The 22,997-nt window shown below is 35.5% G+C and overlaps 1 protein-coding gene across 2 annotated transcripts in view; it reads right to left on the bottom strand.

Moving 5' to 3' along the window:
• Lvrn (laeverin) overlaps positions 1 to 22,997 on the bottom strand; it is a 74,658-nt gene that overhangs the window by 21,723 nt on the left and 29,938 nt on the right. For both annotated transcript variants that reach the window (XM_076856665.1, XM_076856664.1), the window contains exons 5-14: positions 16,345 to 16,499; positions 14,705 to 14,818; positions 8,580 to 8,723; positions 8,001 to 8,066; positions 7,843 to 7,908; positions 6,927 to 7,099; positions 5,234 to 5,310; positions 4,774 to 4,913; positions 2,467 to 2,522; positions 303 to 456 (exon numbers count right to left, since the gene is read on the bottom strand). In XM_076856665.1, coding sequence (XP_076712780.1) covers positions 303 to 456; positions 2,467 to 2,522; positions 4,774 to 4,913; positions 5,234 to 5,310; positions 6,927 to 7,099; positions 7,843 to 7,908; positions 8,001 to 8,066; positions 8,580 to 8,723; positions 14,705 to 14,818; positions 16,345 to 16,499 — 1,145 coding nt within the window. The remainder of the gene's footprint in view (positions 1 to 302; positions 457 to 2,466; positions 2,523 to 4,773; positions 4,914 to 5,233; positions 5,311 to 6,926; positions 7,100 to 7,842; positions 7,909 to 8,000; positions 8,067 to 8,579; positions 8,724 to 14,704; positions 14,819 to 16,344; positions 16,500 to 22,997) is intronic.

The raw sequence follows: 22,997 nt of genomic DNA, 5'->3' as shown, positions 1-22,997 counted from the left end.
ACCTTACCAAGAATGAAGTACCCTTGCAAATTTCTGTCATACTTATCTCCTAGACCAGCTAAGAATAATCAGCGATTGCTAAGAAGACAATAGCTACCTGAAATGAATTGACAGTTACTTTGGGAAAGAGCTGTCTTTCAGATGCTGGCTAGAATATGGAAAAAGGAAGAGAAAATTTATTTTAAAACTACATAACATGGGCTAGGATGTGGCTAAGTAGAGTGCTTGCCTAGCATGTGCAAAGCCCTGGGCTTGATCCCTAGCACCAGAAAACAAAACTACGTAACAAAGCATGAAATTACCTTTAATAATGGGTATGTATCATAGTCGTTCACGTCAGAAACAAGATCCCTGGTTATCAAGTTTACCAAGACTTCATACCATACTATGATTTCATCTTCTTCAGCAAGGTACTTGGTTAAATCAAGTGCTGTTTCAATCTCAATATAATTGCTTCTGTTTGGTTTAAAAAAAACACACAAACACACACTCTCTCAAAAAACCTTCACCTGCTAAATGATTTGTACTGTTTCCATATTTGTTCCATGCTTCAATGCCTGACTTCAATAAGGTGTGTGAATAAATCAAAAGGCAAGAAGGTTACTTAAGGTCCCATGTTACTAGTAAAATGAAACACAAGAAGTGTTGCCAGACTTTCCATTTCAATCTAGTACATTCATGCATCCAAACTGGAAGCTGTAGAAAGTCCAGGCCAAATGTTAGCTTAATTATTGGGCAAGAGAATATTAGATATCTATTATGTGTTTTTATGAGAGTGTATTTTCTATTCAACATATATAAAGTCATTATCCAGTGGGCACATAATCCATAAGACTTTACGCTTGCCCACTGTTAAGAGCATTGGTGAGGAGCAGAAACTTGCTATTAGGTCCCCGGACAGGTGATGAATACCATAAAGTGGCAAAGAAAGAAGCATTAGCATGGAAAGGGGTAAATATGAAGAGAGGGGACAGTCAGAGAAGGCCTCATGGCTTTTTGGAATAACTTGAGAAAACCACTGAAGGATGGGTAGAATTAAAATGGACAGAGAGAAGGAAGAAGACAGCCCAGGACAAAAGTAACATGGGAATTAGTGTGATGGGCAGACCAACCTAACAGAGGGAGGGAATTTCCTCTATGTGTGGTGAGAGGTGGAAACTAATAGGTGAGGTGGTTCAAACTCTCAAAGACCCTTGAATGTCAGAATGAAGAGCTTAGGTTTTATGGGAAAGCACTGTCAATATTTAAGTAACTGGGGTAACACGATGCAATTGATGCCTAAAAATTTCATTGCTGCAGTGCTGACAAAGACAGAATGAAAAATTCAAAAGAACTAAAGGCCTAGAGCCTAATGAAATAGGTCCTAATGCATTAGGCCAGGCAAAAGATGCCAAAAATTTGACTTAGCATGAAGCAACTAAAGTTGTAAGGTAATAATCCAAAGGACACAATAAGAATGAATAAATAATACATACAGACTTGTGAAACATGAGAGCTGGAGAGCCGAAAGGAGAATATCTGTTAGGTTTCTAGTTTGAGTAATGAGAATAGTGGTATTCTTGACACAGACATAGAAATTGATAGTAAGAGCATTTTGGAGATAGAAATAAAGTTCAGTGTTTAAATGACTAAAGAATAAACATAAGACAGGAGGAAAGTAAAGTTGATGTGTCAATTTAGAGCATTTATTAATCATCATATACCATCTGGGTACTGTACATATATAAAATGGTCACTGAAATCATAAGAATGAATGAGCTAGCCAAAGGAAAAGGAAGAAGATGACATAACCATGATTGGGCTTCAGTATGCTCACAGCAATAGGAAAAAGCAAAGTCAAATACATGAGGAGAATCGGGTTTGCAAGTGGAGTCTCAGGAAGCTAAAAAGTTTTTAGGAAGTTGTAGACAATGTATCAAAGTCAGGGTGCCCTCAAAGAAGGTTTTCAGAAAGGTTTTGCAAAAGGAAATTAGCTGCAAGTCACAGAGGGAAAAAGCAGCATAGACATGACATCCTCAAGAAATATGACAGGACAAAGACACAGAGCATGCTAGATAACTTACTACATTATAGCCCTTAATTTTATTGCATGAAAATTTTAAATCTGTAACATATATTAATTTACCTGGTTAAATACTTAGCAGTGCATCTTAATTATTCTGAATAAATATATTTAAAGTCAATAATTCTGCAATGCATTAATATACAAGCCAGATCTCATTAAAATTATACCTAAGGTCATCACCTTTGGGTAAAGAAATGACTTTGAAATCTCAATTGATAGCCTATTTATTTTCAGCAACTCTTTCTGCTGTAAAATTCCAATATGACCACAGAAGTTGAAACTAATTCTAATCATTTAAGGCATGTGTATACTAAAGAATAAACTCTTAGCAATGAGGCTATTATTTTTTATGAATTTTAGGTATACTCTAAAACAACTATGAGAGAAGTAAACATACTCACTTAGACAAGGAAAAAGCATCGTCAATCAACTGCAGTCTCTGAATAACAGGAATGGCCTGCAGAATAAGACCCAAATAGGTGAAGGGAAAGATGAGAACACTTTTAATAAAATATTTTTTTTAAAAAAATAACATTTTAAATATCATTGCTGCCTCCAAAGTACTTTCACATGAATTATCTCATCCACAAAGTAATTGCTAAGGACAATCCCCATCATTTATTCATTATACATCTATTTTTGATAAATGATCCCTCTGGACATCAATCATAATGTTTAAATATGGCAGAGAATTTTGCCAAAGTACTCCCTAAACATACCACATTAAAAAATAATAAAAAGGTAGCCAAATTTTAAAGGCCTCTCTAAAAACAGAAAGCATACAATAAATTGTAATACAGTGTCCAAATTATGTTTAGGTGAGTTTTTGGCATGGGAGGACTTAACTAAATATTATTTCACATCACTTTGGTAATACCAAGGTATTCTGTCTTTTTAAGATTTTACTGATGTGTCACATAGCACCAACAGAGTCCCTTATATACATGAAGAAGTTGGTACCTTTGACACTAACTGATTAGCTTTTGTCTAAATTCCTTGGCATTGCCAGGTCACAGGACTCTGAATTCAGCTTCAATACCCTCCAGGTGCCCAAAGCCTCCTACATCATTCCTTAAACATCTCCCAGCTCTTTGGTATATTTGGTCCTAGAAAATTTATCTTCCCAACATTCCTCTGAGCATCAGAGCAAGCCAAGTTAAATTCTTCCCTCAATAATAGTCTCATCACTTTTCTAACAGCATTAATACTTATATTCTCTAGATGAATACTAATACTACAAAGTGGGTTTTATTTGCTCACCAATTATTTTATAGAAAGAATTTACCTCCATTTTTCCATAAGTAAATCTATTACGGTTTCAAGAAATTATTGCTAAAATTACATAACCTAGTATTTTGTGTTGTAAAGTGCCCTTAGAAACTAATAAGAATTTAGCCACTTTGATAAAGATTTTTAAAGAAGATATTATTTTAAGTGACTTTTGTAAGTTTATTTAAAATTTTATTTAAAAAAAAAAGTACTGCAGGGTGTGTAGGCACATGCTTGTAATCCCAGAGACTCAGGAAGCTGAGGCAGGAGGATCTCAATTTAGAGGCCAGCCTCAGCAATTTAGCAAGACCCTCAACAACTTAGTGAGATCCTGTCTCAAAGTAAAAATATTCTTTAAAAATGACTGGGGAATGTAGCTCAATGATAGACTGACCCTGGGTTGAATCCCCAATATATATATTTTAAAAATTACTGAAATGTTCTGAAAACCTGACCTGTGGTTTGATCTTATAATACAGGTATCAATTATTTAATCTCCACAGCAGCACTTTAAGGTTGGTATATTATACCCACTATACAAATAAAGAAATTGAGGTGCTGGTCAAAGAAGAGGTCCAAGTTCATACTTATGATAAATGATGAACAAAAAATATGAACATGAGTCTCCCTGACCCAGAACCTATGGGTCATCATGCCATATGGCTTCCTCAGGGAGAGAGGCTTATTGTGTCCTCACAGCATTTTTGAAAAGCAGACATTTAAGACATATTTTAATTCAACACTGCAGTTTTATAAATGGGATCTAAGTGACCTGCCCACGGTTCACAGCACATCACAGCAGAGCCAGCGGCATAGATCCCTAAGCCACCATCCATTGCTACTAGTGGAGATTCAGTTTAATTCAACCAATTAAAATCTATTTAATTTGAGCTGTTCAACCTTAGTGTTTATGGATTTCATAATGTAAAGTAATATTGGATCATTATTGCTGTTTTATGAATTAAATTCTGTCCTCTGAGGAAGCACATGAATATGTTTTCAGGAATAAAGTTAATATTTTCTAACATATATTAAGTAACTATATGGGCTTAGAAATTTTAAGTATTTCTAAGCCTACATCATCTTTAATCTTCATGATAAATAAGACATAGTGATATTTCCATTTTAAAGTGAAGAAATGGAAGCAGAACATTTAAGTCACTTGCCACAGTTTGCAAAATAATTAGTAGGGAAATGTATTCTGATTTTCACCTGAAGGTAAAATTATTTTGGAAAAGCAAGACGAATGTTCAAAAACATAATGCATTCAACCAAAACCACCCCTTTTCTAAGAATAAGAAAAACAACCTCTTCAGTATGGCTGGAGATGAGGGGTGGGAATAGGGATGGAGTCTCTTCCCATAAGAAAGCTCACCTTCTAAAGATGAGAGAAGACACCATAAACAGTACTTAATTCAAATTACCCAACATAACCTTACCTTAGGGTCCTTCACAAGCTGTTGACTTAATTTTTTCCAACCTAATTTATCATAATTAACTCTATAATAGCCAGTCATATTCAAATTTAAAATCACCCAGTCTTGGTCAGAATCTGAAACTTGCATTTCAGGGAATACTTCTACAAAAAAATATAGAAATAGTTTGAAATGGTACATTTACAAATTTTTTTCAATACATTTTTATATAATACATTCTCAGTTCTAACAATAAACCTAACAAAAAATTTTAAAATTCGAATTATATATTGGTCTTACCATAGAATTATATTTTTTACATGTAATGGCTTTTAATTAAAACTTTTCTTTAAAGTTCTATGTTCTACAAGAAGGATACATTTTAGTTCTAAATGAGGTCTCAAAAGCTAGACATTTGAACATCTTATTCACTGCCTTTATATATGTGTATATATGAAGCTGTTTTTTAAAATTTGCTACTTACTGCTGCTTTTGTCTAGCCAGACTAAAGATTGTGGAGCTCCATTTTTTATCCAAAGAATAGGGACAATCCATGTGTCACTTTGAGGAAGAAAAACAAAAAATTAGTTGATTTTAACACATAAGAATGCACACTCTGAGCCAATATTAAAGACATGATAAAATAGCAGAGAGAATTGGAATTCTTCGTTCATTCCCTCTGGACTTTTTGCTCATAGGATTATTTGCTAATATTTTTACAAATAGCCAGTTTTGCTTTGACTATTTGCTCACTCCCCTCTCTTATTGTGTCTTACGGGTTTATTCTTACAGTGTAGGTAGCTCCTAAGACTGTTTTATATCTGCTCCCTTCAAGGCCACTTTATGTGAAATTATGACCACCTGGCCTCTCTCAAGGGCATTCAAAGGCTGTACACAGACCCAAATCAGTCCATGCCCAGAGGTGAAGGATAGTTTAAGAAAATGCTTAATAAATGTTTAAAAATACTTTTTAGTCTCTATCTCTCTCCCCATCTGAAATATGCTCAACAGAAATCATCCAGGACATTTATATTTGTTGGATTCCTACATTTTTTTCCACATTGGTGGGTGTGACCCAGATGAACCTGCTGACCACAGGGAGCTCATTAGTCATCTGAAAAGACACATGACTTGGACGTTGGGCAGCATTTCCAGTCTTGCTCAATTTTCACATGCCTGGTTTCTCAGACTTGCAAGTGTAGGTATGTGTTTTTTTGCAGAGTTAAGACTTCCCTCTCTTTCAAAGGCACAGAATATTACAGTGAGAAACAACCCTCAGTTCTCCTGTTTTCTTTCCCCTGGGGTTTTAACGAAGGAGTAGAACAACCTGAAAATTTTGGTGATGGTATTTGAAAATTGATGATTCATTTGTGCTGATATCTACTGTAATAAAATGTGAAAACCAAAACTATCAAAAACAGTTGAAAATTAACAAATTAAGAAAGATAAAAGAGGGGAAGGAGGAAGTGATGAGTTCTGGGCAACTACTTGACATTTCATTTTTTTACAACACTCCCCTAAGATGTGTCAATACATTTATTTTATAGATAAGGGAACTGAAACTCAGTTTTATGGTTTTTACTTTGTTTTTACAGGGTGCTCTTTCAGAAAGCTATATCCCCAGCCTTTTTAAATTTTATTTTGAGATAAGCTCTCTCTAAGTTTCTAAGACTGGCTTGAACTTGCAATCCTCCTGCCTCAGCTTCCTGAGTTACTAGGATTATAGGTGTGTGCCACTGTGCCAGTCAGAACGTCTAAACAAGATGAACCTAAGATTTGAATTTTGGTGAGATCAGTGTTCCACACAGGTCTAACTGCATCTAAAGGCCATAATTCCTGTGGCACTATCTTATTGCCTTTCACCCAGAATCTAAAGTATTCATCACCTCTATCTAAAAGACTATGAGCAACATATAACACCCCAAAGCCTTGGTCACTGGCATGGCTCTAAATCCCAGGAGAGGGACATGCTTTGAGCCCCTAACTGCAGATCTCCAGCCTTGCTGAGGACTCTGGGGCTCTGTCTCACCCTGGTACACAGTGGCATCCTATGTAGAGTTCCTTTGCAGTAGGCCATGTGCCCATCAAGGGCTATGCTTCCTCCCCACTGGCTGGTTTCCATTCCATCAGAGCTCAGCCCAAGGCAGGTGAAGACAAAGAGAAGCAAAGTTACCTACTTGTGGGCTTGAAGAGTCTGATTTTCAGCCTTTCCAAGATAAAATGGTTCCTGTTTCATGAAACCAGTAGACACATTCAAAGTGATGACTGGAAAACCACCCTGGTGTGTCCAACTGTCCATTATGGTTTTTACTGTTGCTGGCAAAAGGATCTCACTCTGGTTATCTATGGCCTGGTTTAAAAAAGATCATCACAAATGCAGATACAGTAATCAGCAAAACCTTTTGAAGTAGCAATCTCCTAAAAGAAATGCAGTAGCTATGCTAGTCATCATCTACATAGTAATCCCCAGTGATCTGGGCCAAATTCAGAACTCTGTTTATTTCTTTACAGTTATCCTTTCGCATGAGGGGGATTTGTTCCTAGACACCCAGAGATATCCAAATTCACGGATTCTCCTGTCCCTTAAATAAAACAGAGTAGTGTTTGCATGCAACTTATGCACACCTTCCTGTATACTGTAAATTATTTCTATACTACCTATTGGGATGTAAAAACTATATAAATACAGTGACTGTTATACTGTATGATTTAGGGAACAATAACAAGAAATAAAGTTCTGTACATGTTCAGAAGTCCAATTTTTTCTAATATTTTGCATCTGGGGTTGGTCGAATACAGAGAAGTGACTATATTACTATATAGAAGTGACTATATTACTCTGTAAATGAATGAATAAATGAAGTATGTAACCAGAGTACATATTTATGAATCTAGTTTGTGCCCAGGCTCTGTTTTGGGCATGAGAATACAGAGAAGACTAAAGACACAATTCTAATTCCTGACCTAAGGGAGTTTCACAATCAAGGCAAAATTGCTTTTCTGTGAAGCTGCCATTGACCTCTGACCTCCCAATCTTGTACTATAACAGACAAAACAACCCAGTAAGAAAGTATCCAAAAGTAGGATGATTACCATTTGAAAATGCCTCCATAGATCATCTTGCTCAGCATTTGAGTAAGAAAACATCTTCAAATATGACTGTAAAAATAGGGAAGTTAAGGTTGAAAAATAGCATGCCTTAGCTATATGTGTTTGCTGTCATCTAGGTAGCAACTGGTCTGCAAACTCACCTTAAGTGCATTGATAAATAAATGCTCATTCAGGAAACTGGAAAGCATCCGGGCCATAGACGCTCCCTAGGATGTAAGAAGCTGTTCATTATTTGCACAAAATTCAATATCTACATACTGACACATTGCATTTTAAAAAGCGATATTCTGGGCTGTGTTCCTGATCGCATTTTGTACTTTAACTGAAGGCTTGAATTATCCCTAAATATACTGATAAAACAGTAGTCTGTCACTAATGAAGAAGTAAACAGTGAGCTAGTATACTACGTATAAAAAATTGAAGGTACACTAAAATTTTTTGATTCAGGTATTCATATGTAATAATATATTTCTATCAGACAGAATGATCTGTCTTTATAATACATCTTTTTATGATGGTTTTCAACCTTTCCAAGATAAAATGGTTCCTGTTAATATTTTCTAAGTTAGAACTAATTTGACTACATTTTCTGAAACCCATTTATTCAATAAAATTAAGGATATTCATATCAAAAGTTTTAAGTTTCACATTAATCTACAAACCTTAGAATCCATTTTATATAACCTTCTGCAAGAACAGAGGAAAATATCTGTTTTTACCTTGTTGTACGTAAATAAGTCAAAGAGCTCATTTATGTCACTTGTTTCTGTGAAATTTTCCACCTTCATGGATACAGCTCTAGACACCAGGGCATGATCTTCTTTGAGGACACCATGTAAAAAGTTAGAAAAAAAGACCTCATTCTATAAAGGAAAAGATTAAGCCACATTAACTTCTGGGGTGTCACAGAAACACAAAATTAAATGGTCCTAAAACACTTCCAAAAACTTCTATTAAAGGGGGAAAAAAAAGAGAAGCATCTGTGAATCGTAGTAGGCCTAGAGTCATAATTCCTTGAATAACAAAACTATAGGAGACTTCCCTTCCCATTTTATACCTTGTTGTATTTAAATTTTTAAAGAATCATTATAAAGTTAATGTGGTATCTTCCCCTAAAGAAGCCCATGGCTACTTGCCAGGGCCTTCCAGAGAACAGCATTTCTATGTAGTTTCAATCCTCTGGAATTTGATTGGTAATTGTATTAGTGATTCCTTAAAATTGATCAGTCTCTCTTACATGGACATTTACAAAGCCAAAAGTATACTAAATTTGTAAATCTGCAAGGATGTAGACATAATAACTTACAATTGGAAAGAAATCCATAGGCATTTTGAGAAGGCAGTTTATTATATTTTAATGAGAATCGAAGAAATCTCCTAGAGACTAGATCTCTATCACACATAACAAGGACAACCTCTCCCTGATGTAAATCTAGGAAGGAAACCAAAATCATAGGCAAAGGGGGATATGGGATGACAGAAACACAGAAAAGATAATGGAGAAATTAAACAGACAGTTTGTTCATAACCTGTAGAGCAGGTCAAGCCCCTGGTAATGCCTCAAATCCCTACTGTCTTTGGGCTCTCCAAGTTTACTGTCTCACCCCTTGATGTTATCAGATAATCTTTCAAATTGTGTTCTACGTCCAATGTTCTGATCAACTCTTTCCTATTAGATAGCAGCTAATTTTAAATCAGTAATACCATTGATCATGCCATTATCAGACTCTCTCTTCCCAAAATGAGAAAGCCAATCACCTAGAGTAATGTGTCTCAAACTTTTTTTTTTCCTTCCCAAAAGGAGTCTCACTCTGTTGCTCAGGCTGGCCAGGAACTTGCAAACCTTATAATTTAGTCTTCTGAGTAGCCTGAATTATAGGTATGTACCACTAGGCCCAGCTAGATATCAACTTTTAATGTAAATAAGAATCACCTAGGAATTTCATCCAAATTATGTTCTAACTCAATTGGTCTGGGTTGACACCTCCATTTCTTATAAACTACCTGATACTGCTGATATTGCTAGTTCAAGAATCACATTCAGTATCAAGAATTTAGAGGAAACATCTACACAGGTCTGCTCCTATTTATTAAGGATAATGAGAATCGCAGAAATCTCCTAGAGACTAGATCTCTATCACACATAACAAGGACAACCTCTCCCTGATGTAAATCTAGGAAGGAAACCAAAATCATAGGCAAATAGGTTGTATTGGTTTAAACTCAAGAGTTCTTTAGAGTTTCTGTTGACCCAAGTGTCATATAAGCACAACATAGAAAATAGTGAAAATAAAAAAATACCCATAATCTCACACCCAATATAAGCATAACTACAATGTTAGTACAATTCTTTCCTATCTTTTTTCCTATATATTGATTCCCATAGTTGTAAAAACTTTTATATTCTACTTTACTTATCATATCATTTTAAAATTTCACTACCTCATCTTCATAATTAACTCTTATAAGGACTGCTGCATTGTAAGTGAAAGAGAAATGTAAACTTGAAAGAAATAAGCCAAATATAAGAAGCGATTCTCACAGGTGGTCAAGTCAGAGGTGAACTCCTTTTTTTTCAAAGTTTATCAAACAGAACTTTTGCAAAAGCTAAATAAGAAAATAAATAAACATAGCTATTGGTGCAATGGACCATAACTGACTTAATCATTCCCCTGTTATTAGAGATTTGCGTTGTTTCTAGCTTTTGCTATAACCATTTTAATGAACGTTTCTATACTACATGTAACCTTTTCCCTATTTTGTGGGGCTTCCTCCCCTCGGAGTGAATTATCTCTCTTTTGACTGCCTTGTATAAGGTTTTACATAATCTTTAAGGTATCACTGTGACCACACAAGATAACTGTGATGCACTGTGTGTAACAATTAGGACATGCTCAATAAGTGTTAACCACTGCTGTGATTATTTATCATCATTGTCATCATCATCATCATTTCTTCAGGGTTGTTCTGAGGATTGAATGAGATAATGTATATAATAATCTGTAAGCATATAATAGAGAGCTTAGTTAATGGTAGCTGTCAATAAAAGGACATAATAAATGCTCAGTAATCTGTTGAATGGCAGCATAAAACCCATGTAAACTCAGAGGCATTCAACAGTGTGCCTCAGCTTACAATGATAGTAAAGACAGACAAGATCTGCCATGTTGCAGGGTCCTCCACAGATCGGCTATTTCCTTAGATCAGGAAGAAGAAGAAAAGTCACTGAGTGACAATGTCAGAGCTGGAGCTTTGGGAGCCAGGAAACCCTTGGGACTTAATGTTCTGAACCCTTGACCACGACCCAGTCACATCAAGCTTTAATGACTTGCAGCTGAAATTAGACCAAGATGTAGAAAAAATGAAAATGTTTCTGCATATGGTTCTGTGATTCCATTAGTCAATTTCAATCAAATTACTAAATTAAATGGAAGTCAAAGTTCACAGTCTCCAGAGATCATGAAGCAAAACCTTAAGCTTTTTAATCACAAAGCTTATGGCATTTTCCTCAAGTGCCAAGATCTGATGTTCTTTTGGCAAGAGTTATACTCACTCCATTCCACAAGTTATTGAGAAATATAGACCCAGAAAAGAGTGATTAAGAAACCAATGATTTTTTAAAAATCAACTAAATAGTGCAATTTTAACTTCAAAATTACCAATAATAAGTCTTCATCAAGTTTGCCAGAATCTGGTAATATCTAGCCAGTTTGGTTGCAGTAAGAGGTAACTGAATTGATATTAATGATCCATTCACTTAAGAAAAGAAAGGGTGGGGGCTGGGGTTGTGGCTCAGTGGTAGAGCGCTCGCCTAGCATGTGTGAGTCACTGGATTCGATCGTCAGCACCACATAAAAAATAAATAAACAAAATAAAGGTTTTTTTTATGTCCATCTACAACTTTAAAAAAGTTAAAAAAAATAAGAAAGGGTGAATTTCATTGTCTGATGGGAATGAAACTGCATTATTGATTTAAGTACAGTTAATCTGGGATATAACCAAATGCTTTTGAAAAGTTATAAATAACATTAACCATGTGTGATTCTATTTCATAAAAGAATTACACACACAATTTTGTAGGTATACTTGAGTATATTGAAAGGATTTTTGAAGAAAATATTTATTCCATGTATTCAAAGTTTATATGTAGAGTAAAAAGTCAAAATGAACACACACACACACACACACACACACACACACACATACACACTGGCTCCCTGAGATTAGAAACACTTTCGTGTGCTCTCCCTGAAAAGCAGTGTGATTGAAAGCCTGGGAGTTAACAGTCCTGGCACTGAACTTCAGACCTTGTAACTTGATGCTTGATGCATCAGTTCCTTCATCTGTAAAATAGAAATAACAACTACACTCGTATATGTGTTCTGAGAATTAAATAAGATGATGTATGTATAGAACTCTCAGTGCTTTACACTGATATTCTGGGTATCTAGGTGAATGCCAAATTCAGTTTTATTATTGTTATTACCACATTATTCTAGTAATTATTATCTATTTATTATTCTAGTTATCATTATCAGCCTAGGCTCAGACAACTGTGTTGTAAATACAGTTTTGTTCAGTTAGGAAAACAACCTTAAGAAAGTCATTGAACATTTCAGTCTCCTGTTCTATATAATAACATCTGAACCCCCTTTTCAGGACAACAGGGCCTGTGCACAGTATAGGGGAGGAAACGGGAGGCACTGCAGAGTGACAGGGCTGGGACTAGGGGCAGCTTTCAGAATGCAGGATGTGTGGCATCGAAATGGGACGTTAAGAGGTCTTTCCACCTCAGAACTATGATTTCACAAATAGGGAAATAGGGAAAATAGGGAAAAGGGATTTTTAAAAGTTTTTATGAGTCAAAATAGGTTTGTCAATTTTTTATTCTGCCAAACAATCAACAGAAACAAATATCTACTATCACCATCTTTCATAAAAGAAGGAAATTTTACTACAAAAATAATGCAGTTGGCCCTCCATACCCATGGATTCCTCACCAATGGATTCAACTAACTGTGGGTCAAAAACATAGGGGGAGGAATTGTGTATGAACTGGATACATACAGACTTTTTTTCTTCTCATTATTTCCTAAACAATATTGCATGACAACTACTCACATAACATTTGTATTGTACCAGGTATCAACCAGAAACCTAGAGATGATTTCAGGTATTGGGGAACATGTGCTTAAGCTATATGCAAATAATACACAGTTTCATATAAGAGAAATCTACAGACTTTGTAATGTGAGGGGTATCCTGAAATCACTCTTCCAATGAAAGCTGAGGGACAACTGTAGAAAGAGCATAATCTTAGAATCTTCTTTAAAATGAATAGACTTCACTTGTAAAAACGATCTGGCGAGTGGAAATCAGCATCTCAAGTATTAATAAGCAGTTTGAATGAGTGACAGTAGGAAGAAGAGAGAAGAGGTCAAGATCTGGAGCAATGGGGAGTTGAGATGACAGAGTGGCTAAGCAAGAGTAGCAGGAAGGAGCAACCCCAAAGACCAGAGAGGTGACAGGAGACAGAAACCAGGTAGGGATGTGGGTATTGGGAATGCAAGCCAAGAAAAGAACCTCTGCTTTGCTTGAGAAGAGAGGTCTATATCAACAGATAACATTATATCTAAATATTTAAATATCTAAATCAAATCAAGTCAATTTGGCTTTTTCATGCCATTCTAAAAGCACTACCTAATTCCAACAACTAAACATCAGAAATAAAAGCTATAGTTGAAACCATCAGACTTTCATATCTATAAATTTTTAAAAATACATACTGCTCTTTATTCCAATCCACAAAGCAATATCAACAATAGTATTCTACAATAGTCACAATAATTAGCATATCACTTATCTTTAAGGCCATAGACTACAGATTAAAACTGCTTTAAAATTTAGTCTGGGTAGTGTTATTATAGGCCAGGCTAGGCAATGACCAAACAGACTCCATTTTACCCTGAGACTCCATATCATGTAAGAAATGCTTCTCCCATGGGAAAGCTCCAACGCTGTACCCATTAATAGTTACCTAGCAATTCTTATATAATGTAAAAATTGTTCTCTTTGCTTTCCATATTTCTTGGGCAATTTAGCTTTTCAGAGATTAATTGTTGAGGCGTTAGTAACCATTCTCTAACTTGTACTCAACTAGGGTCATTTTGACCCACTTTCTTTCTGCTTACTTGCTGCTATGCCAACCTGGAAAGTCCTGTGGGAAATACCAATGTACCCATTGCATTGTCTCGTTAATTGCCCAGTTGCTTGCTTACATTGGCTAAACCCCCAAACGTCCCTCTTGCGGTTTTTTGGCTTAAATATGAGGCCAACTGAAGGCGGGTGTGTCACTCTGACCATCTCGATTTTTAGAGAATAGAGTGTCCGCCGCTGGCCAGCAATAAAAGCTTAATTGGAATGGCAATGTGTGGTCTGAGAGTTATTTGAGAGTCTCAGTATCAGAATAACAGTAAAAATAAGTGAAAATAACCAAAACCTAGTAAAAAGCAAAGATTATTTGCAAACATGTTATAAGATGAAATGATAAAATATTAGGCATTCATTAAAATTTTTTTCTTATAAAATAATTCAGTGATGTGTAGAAATGCTCATGATATAAAATGGAGTAGAAAAGCATTATAAATTTCTAGGTAATTCCAACTTCAAAAAATATTTAAACAGGTAATTCCAGAACAAAAATATATGAAAAAGATAATATGGATCACCTCTGATATCAATATTAGTAATTTAATTTTTATATCTTATATATTTTCAACAATGAATATGCTTTAATTATAAATCAGGAAAAAATTTTTAAAATAAATTTAACAAACATACTTACTTTTGGAAGTTTAGGATTGAAGTAGTTAATTATTCCAAACTCAAAATAAGATGCAAAACCCTCATTGAGCCAGATATTGTTCCACCAATTCATGGTAACCAAGTTTCCAAACCACTTTTGGAGATGGGAGAGAAAAAGAGCTTTCTTAAATTTAAGTTATATTTATTGTAATTGCATGTTAAATAAATGCAAGTTCGAAAAGACATAATTAAACTTTATTTGCTATAAATAACAAAATTTGAAAACAGAATTCCAAAAAGCAGGCATTGTTTTAGCATGAGATACAAGTCATACATTTCTCTTTTGTAATTATTTTCACATCCAATGATTGAAAGCAATTTTTGTTTTCAAACTGTAACATTTCTTAAACTGTTCACATTGCCCAAAATTATTAGGTTTAGTTAAATGAAACAGAAGTCCTGACTGCTGAGTTTCCACCTAGTAATCCTTGCACGTTATACTCTAAACAGGAGTTTGCTGTGTTTGTCATGTTTTAAAACACGACTTGATCTGTGCCACATACAAATCATTCAAGTAATCATATGTTGTGCAATGTGGTCTGCTGTAATTATTTTCTATTTGAACTGAACAGAAAAAATAAGTGTGCATTTTGAACGGAACTAAGAAAGAAAAACAATAATTTCCAAAACCAACAATACACTGGGATTTAACCAGAGTTTTGTAATAAGTGTTAGCAGTCTGTATTCAAAAACAGAATGCAACTTAAGGTATAATAAAAAATGACACTTGTGATGACTGATCAAAGCCGGTGAAAGTGTGTGTGTGTGTTGATTATGCACTGGGGTGTTATTCAATCCTAGTAAATTGCTCTTTTCCAAACTTCTTATGGAGCCACATCACTAAGAAGTAACACTCCCATGCTTGAGATGATTTCTTTCTTGACAAATGCATGTAAATGAAATAGACTGAAATGCAGATGTGAGAATTTCCACCAAATCCAAGGGCTAACCTTCTAAAATCACAATGTGAAAGAACACTGATCTAATAAAATAAATGTTTACACTGCCTTTGCTGATGCAGCTAGAGGATTAATTATTGCTCTCCTCACTAATGTGTTGCCTGTATCCATTTAATCTCTTTCCAAAGTAAAATTAAGTAAAAGTTTGAAACAATTCTTTGATAAAATGTGTGGGTTTTTTTTTTTTTTTTTTTTTTTTTTTTGGTACTAGGGATTGAACCCACGGATGCTTTGCCACTGAGCTACTTCCCCAGTCCTTTTTATTTTTTATTTTGAGACAAGGTTTCACTAAGTTGCTGAGACTGGCCTCCAACTTGCAATCTTCCTGCCTCAGCCTCCCGAATCACTGGGATTGCAGGTGTGAACCATTGTACCCAAATGCTTACTTTCCTTGAAGAAGACTTTGTGGATCAGTTATCTTTGGATGTAAATCCTTACCCCTTGCCTGGACTTGAGGCCTCATCACTATGATCCATCACCAACAGCCCAAGTCCAGTTGGAATCCCACTAAGCAGATCCTTCCTTGATTTTACTCACTGTCACATTTTTTTAAGGTTTTTAAAAAAATGTTGTGTGACAGTGTTTTTGTTTTATGCTATTTTTGGTAGAGCATCTGGAGAATACCTCCATTCGAAAAAAAAAAAAACATTTTACCACATGCCTGGTGTCCAATCTCATGGGAGAGAATGTAGGAGATCAGAGTCTTTTTCTCGGTCAGTTGATCACTTGGTAGCAGCAACAATAATGATTCATCAAACATCAGTAGTCCCCAATTTTCCATTGCACGGTTGTCAAAAACAGGCAAGGCAATTAAATCTAAGTGGATTTAAGTGGAGGAAAAAATGAAATCATCCCCTCCAAAAAGGTTAAGATTTTAGCTATAAATTATCTTAACATGAAATTACAAAATTACTGAAACTTACAAGAGAATATTTATAACCTGAGGGGAGAGAAGGCTTTTTAGAGAGTAACAGCAAAGACAGAAAATAAATTGTTTTGATTATATAATGATTTTGATGAAGGATGGATTCAAATATACAAAGAACTCTTAAAACCCCAAAATAATAAAACAAAATGGGGAAAAGATCTGGATAGACACCTCACTTAAGATGATACACAAATGGCAAACAAACATGTAAAGATGCTCAGCATCATTTGTTGTTAAATATGTGTACATGAAAATGAAAATGAGATACCACTATGCAGACTGGGGTTTGACCAGAATTGGGTAATGAAATGGCTACTAAAATGGCTTAAATTCAAAACACTGGCAAAGCAAATTCTGGCAAGGATGCAGAGCATCAGGAACTCTCTCCTCTTTGCTGGTAGAAATGCAAAAAATTATACAGTCACTTTGGAAGACAGTCTGGTAGTTTCTTTAAGAAGCAAAATATAGGCTTACAGTAAGATTTAAGGATTGCATTCATAGGTATTTACCCAAATGAGCTAAAAACTTACATTCACACAAAAACATGCACATAAATGTTTATAGAAGCTTTACTCATAATTGTAAAAATTGGAAGCAACTAGAATGCCCTTCAGTAGGTGAATGGATAAATTGTGGTACATTCAGTATTATTCAACACAAAAAGAAATGAGCTACAGAGTTATGAAAAGATATGCAGGAACCTTAAGTGCACATTGCTAAGTACAAGAAGCCAGTCTGCAAAAGCTAAATACTGTGTGAATCTAAATATATAATATTTTGGAAAAGGTAAGATAATAAAGACAGTAAAAATGTCAGTGGTTGTCAGGGATCCAGGAGATCCAAAATTTTACAGCAGTGAAACTATTCTGTGTGATATTATAACAGTAGATACACATCATATACACTTGTCAAAACCCAAGGAACTATACAACACACTTTAGCTAATAATACTGTACTAGCATTGGCTCATCAATTGTCACAAGTGTACCACTCTAATTCAAGATGCTAACAATAGAAGTCCACAGTGAGAAAGCGAAGGAGAGGGAAGGTATGTGGGAACTCTCCACACTTTCTGAACAATTTTTCTGTAACCTAAAACTGCTTTAAAAGAAATTTAAATTTAATATTGAATACCTTAGTTCATCAAAAATAATTGAAACAAATTTGAATGACAAACCACAAATTAGAAAAAAATATTTATAATATATACCACACACACACACACACACACACACACACACACACACAAACTAGAAAGTGTGTGTGCATGGGTGTGTATGTGTATGAGGGAAGGGAATCTATCAGAAAAAAACATACTTAGGATGAGGTCCAGGAGTTCAAGACCAATCTAGGCAACAGAGCAAGACCCCATTAAAAAAAAAAAAAAAAAAGCCAGGAATGGTGGAGCACACCTTTAATCTCAGCAACTGGGGAGGCTGAGGCAGGAGGATCACAAATATGAGACCAGCCTCAGCAATTTAGCAAGGCCCTAAGTAACTTAGCAAGACCCTGTCTCAAAATAAAGGAGGGGGGGAGGAAGGGAGAGAAGAAGGAAGAAAGGGCAGGTTGGGGATATGGCTCAATGGTAAAGTGCCCTTGGGTTCAATCCCCAGTACCAAAGTAAATAAATTAAATTAAAAGAATAAGCCTGATTTGATGGCGCACACCTGTAATCCCAGTGACTGGGGAGATTGAGGCAGAAGGACTGTAAGTTCAAGGCCAACCTTGACAATTTGGCAAGAACCTGTCTCAAAATAAAATAAAAATGATTGGAACTGTAGATCAGAGGTACAACCTCACTAGGTTCAATCACCAGTCCCACAAATAAATACATGAATAAAAATAAAATAAAAAGAACAATTCACCAAAGAAGTCACTTAAACAGCCAAGATCTTATTTAAAATGCCCACCTGATTAATTATTAAAAAATCAAAAGTTAAGGGACGGGTTGTGGCTCAGTGTTAGAGCACTTGCCTGGCATGTGTGAGGCACTGGATTCAATTTTCAGCACCGCATATAAATAAATAAATTAAATAAAGGTCCATCAACAACTAAAAAATGCATATTTAAAAAAAACCCAAAAGTTAAAAGGATATACTATAATACTTTCAAATGTACAAGATTAATAATTAGTGTTGATGCATATAATAAGAAAACTGGCACCTAAGCTGATGGGTAAAAGTGTCAAAAAGCACAATCTTTCTGGAATAATCTGGCAAAATGCCTCCTAATCTTTAAAAATGTTTATAACTTTTGACTAAACCATTCAACTTTTGGAATTTGTACCGAGGCAGATAATACAGATATATGCTAATATTTCCTTATAAGGATTTTATTTAGTGTTTTCAAGGTAGCCAAGGTTAAATCAATCCAAATGTTCAATCACAGAGGGTTAAATAAATTACTTTGTTAAATTAATGTGTAGGAACTCTATGTTTGAAAACAATAATATAAAAGAATGTTTAGTTATTTGGATCTTGTTCCTGTGTACCGTTAATTTTAAAAAAAAAGGAATTCAAAAACAGTGTCAACTCTATGGTGCCATTTTCATTTAAAATGCAAATAGAAAGAGATCAAGACTGACTGATAAAATTTAAACCAAAACATCAGTCATGGTTTTATATCTGCCTGACAGCATTACAAGACACATTACTTTTCTTTTTTGTGCTTTTCTATTTTCTTCCAAATTTTCTACATTGTGATTATTTATTACTTATATTTATAACTAGAATAATACATGTTTTTGTTTTCTTTTTCTAATGGAAGAAATGTCATTCCTCTAGTCCATGCTACCTTTGTTAATGAACATGCTAAATTGTGCTATGCTGAATATTTAAGTTGAGTTTACACCCATGAGGAGGAGTGTGCAGCCAAGAGCCCCATGGTCCATTGCTTAGCACCTCCATTGCTCAGCGGGCCATGGGCACAGTTGGTCTTTAGCTACCTCCACCTCAGTTATTCTTCCTACTACCTGCATCCACACCCATCCCACCTACCAAACCACCCACTTCTCTCACAAAAAACTGCTCTGCTCCAGCCAGCCCACCCAATCCCTCTTGCTCCCCACAGTCAGAATCTTTCTCTGCTCATGTTGTCTGCTATCCCAGGAAATCCTCTGCCCAATCTGTGAATGTTATTGAAATCTGTGGTCCAATCGTCCAATCTCACCAGCTCTAAGAAGCCATTTCATACTCCAGCTGCATACAGTTAGACTTAAGAGAAATCCTTGTTTCCTGATAAACTATCATTCGTTCACACAGGACTCTGTTTTACTTGACTCAAATGATTAACTCATTATTTTAATAATATAAACATGCATGCATTTACCACTCAACCCTTTAAATAGAGGGTGTCAAGCTATATGTTTTCCATCACATTTTATATTTGCCATTCCTTTACTTTAAAGAAATATTATCATGTATGTATGTGTGTGTGTATATATATATATATTTATACATAAATATATAGTTTAGTTTTGTAACAAAATTCAGAGTAATTGAATAAGTGCTTTATTTTCATTGCTATACTAATTTTACATAATGGAAAATTGCATCATCATTTATTCATCATTTCTCCTATCAATGACCATTTTGTTGTTTTCATTTTGGGGCTATTATTAAAAGTACAGCTATAACTTTTTTCTTTTTTTTTTGGTACCAGGGATTAAACCCAGGGGCACTTAACCACTGAGCCACAACCCCAGCCTTATTTATTTACCTATTTATGTATTATTTTGAAGCAGGGTCTTGCTAAGTTGCCTAGGGCCTCCCTAAATTGCTGAGGTTGTTGATTCTTTTGCTCAGCTTTATGAGCCTCTGGGAGGCTGGGCCACTGTGCTCAGCTAGCTATGAATAATCCAGTTGACATCTGCTAGTACATGTGTATTTAGAGTTCTCTTAAGGATATACTTAGGAATGTTATTCTAATGTCAATACTGAAAGAGAATAAATATGCTTTAATTGGTTGTAATAATTGATACTCTCATTAAGGATACTGCATCTTCTCCAACAGTTGCCACTTATTAAAATGTTTACTTTCTGACAACTGAATATAAAATGATGCTTCACTGTGGCCTTGGATATTCATTTCTCTGATTACTAATGGAGTAAAATGTCTCTTCATAAATTTATTAGCCACATATACTCTCTTTTCTTTTCATCTAACTTGTTTTTCTATTGGGTTGTATTTTCTTACTTATTTGTAGATGTTTATATATTTGGGACACTTCAATTACCATTTCTTCATCCTCTTTCTCTTAAGACTCTTATTTGCCTAATACTCTATCTCTTGCTGATATAATTTGTACTTGTGTTTCTGACATGTAGAAGCTGCTTCCCCAACTCTGTTTCTTGAGCAGAGCCCACCTTCTGTTTTTACGTTGACTTGGCACCTAGGGAAGTAATTGTTATTTTCCAGTATTTGCTCAGTAAATTTTGACTTTAAACAAAGTGAGTTAAAAGGATAGCCACACCAGAAAAAAATGCTACTACTTACTATAGATATACAAATACAATTTATATTATCTTAGATTCTGAGCTCAGAATTCATTGAGAGAATGGATTAACCAATAGCTCACTTTTGACTCACCAAGAATGACATATGTGGGAATTGCTGGTGGGGAAGGCATTGTTTTTTGTTTTGTTTTGTTTTGTTAGTGACTCCACCATGAGTTGAAATAATTAAGATACATTAGTTTATCTTTCTTCTAAAGATCCAGCAATAGAGAAACTTCTTATTTTAATCATCTATCAATAGAAATGAAATTTTGATTAAGCACCTATGAGTACTTATAGGGCAACATTGGCTAAGATGCTATGAAGGGCGCTATGCTTTTATATATTTAAAGTGCACATACAATCTCACTATTCAGGAGGTGATAAGTTAGTCAGAACTAGTGGCATTGCTGAACTGATTACATGTATTTATTCCTCTATCATCCTACATGCCCCACCCTGAATTTGTTTACTGGTTACCATTGGAGAGAATTACTGCCAAGGCTCTGGAGGTAAATGACAAAGTAAATGACAATCCAGATCCTGACCCTGGTTATTCTCAGTCAAATGGGGCAGACTATTAGAAGGCAGCCTGTCAAGGGCTCAAGTGAAGGGGTGCACAGGATCCTGTGGAAGCCTGAGGGAAGAAGTCAAGGATGGCTTCTAGGAGGAGGGGACACTGATGAGAATTAGCCAGTTGAGTAGAAGACAGTCCAGGATGAACAAATTGCATATGCAAGAAACGGGAGGAAACAAGAGGGAGATGGAAGCAAAGGAAGGGACAGAGACTATATGCAAACATCTTACTACTCAGAGGAATTGGAGAAATCCCTGAAGAGGTCTGTGCACCATTCTAAAGACATGGTACTGAGCTGGGACTTTATCCTTGGGGAAATGGGAAACCACAAGACAGATTTAAAGAGGACTGAAAAATGTGATCAGATTTTTCTCTGAAAAGATTCTTCTGGCTTTGTATGGAAGGACAGAATATGGGGCAAAATGGAAGGGGAGTAAAACTACACAAGGACTTCTGTATAGAGATATTGGTGATGTAAACTAGAGAGAACTAGGGGTAGGGAAGAAGTGAGTGGGTGGGTGTAGCAGATAATAAGGTGGGGGGTGCCTTAACGGGGAACAAGATAACTCTGGACTCTCATCTAAATAAATACAAATGGAATTTTTCTTGTCTAGACAAAGTTCACCTTGAGAGCCTCCAGCAAAGAAATGCTAGAAGCTTCATCTGCAAGCCCACTCTGCTGCCTTCAATCCCATAAATGACAGATGTCACCTCCAGGATCTCTCACTGGGCTAAGGTTGGTTCCATTCCTTCACTCACCATCCCCTCTTAGCAGAATCTTAGAGCTGCAAAGCCTCTGGCTTTCTGGTGTTCCAGAGCCTCAGGCCTCAAATGTTTACTCCCCACCTTCTTTCACCATTTGCCACTATAGATAGAGTGTCCTGTTTCTAAGACTTCCACTAACATGTCCAAGGAATAAAACATATTTAAATGATACTCTCCATTTAGAGAGGAAAAAAAAACTTTGAGCAACTTTCTGAACTGAGTGGTTCATACAATTTTACATACATACCACAAATCTATGAGCAATAAAATATTTACATATTTCCTTCAAGATCATATTTTATTTACACATGATTCCAATTTTATACAATAAAAATTCACAGATGTGACCACCAAGTCCTAATCCAATGACTCATAGCTAAAGAATATTAAAAAAAAAAAAAAAAAACTGAAGGGAAGTGAAGTACGTCATGCAAACCCATTAGCTAAAAGGATCCAGAACCCCACACAGCACACTTGCATTATGTGAGAAAAACCCAGAACACAAAGGAAAGAAGGATCTGGAGGAAGCGAGCTGCCAGTGAGTGCCCAGG

This window comes from Callospermophilus lateralis, chromosome 5 (genome assembly GCF_048772815.1).
Source record: "Callospermophilus lateralis isolate mCalLat2 chromosome 5, mCalLat2.hap1, whole genome shotgun sequence".
In the NCBI taxonomy this organism is placed as follows: Eukaryota; Metazoa; Chordata; class Mammalia; order Rodentia; family Sciuridae; genus Callospermophilus; species Callospermophilus lateralis.
This window is presented reverse-complemented; position numbering and strand designations above follow the sequence as displayed.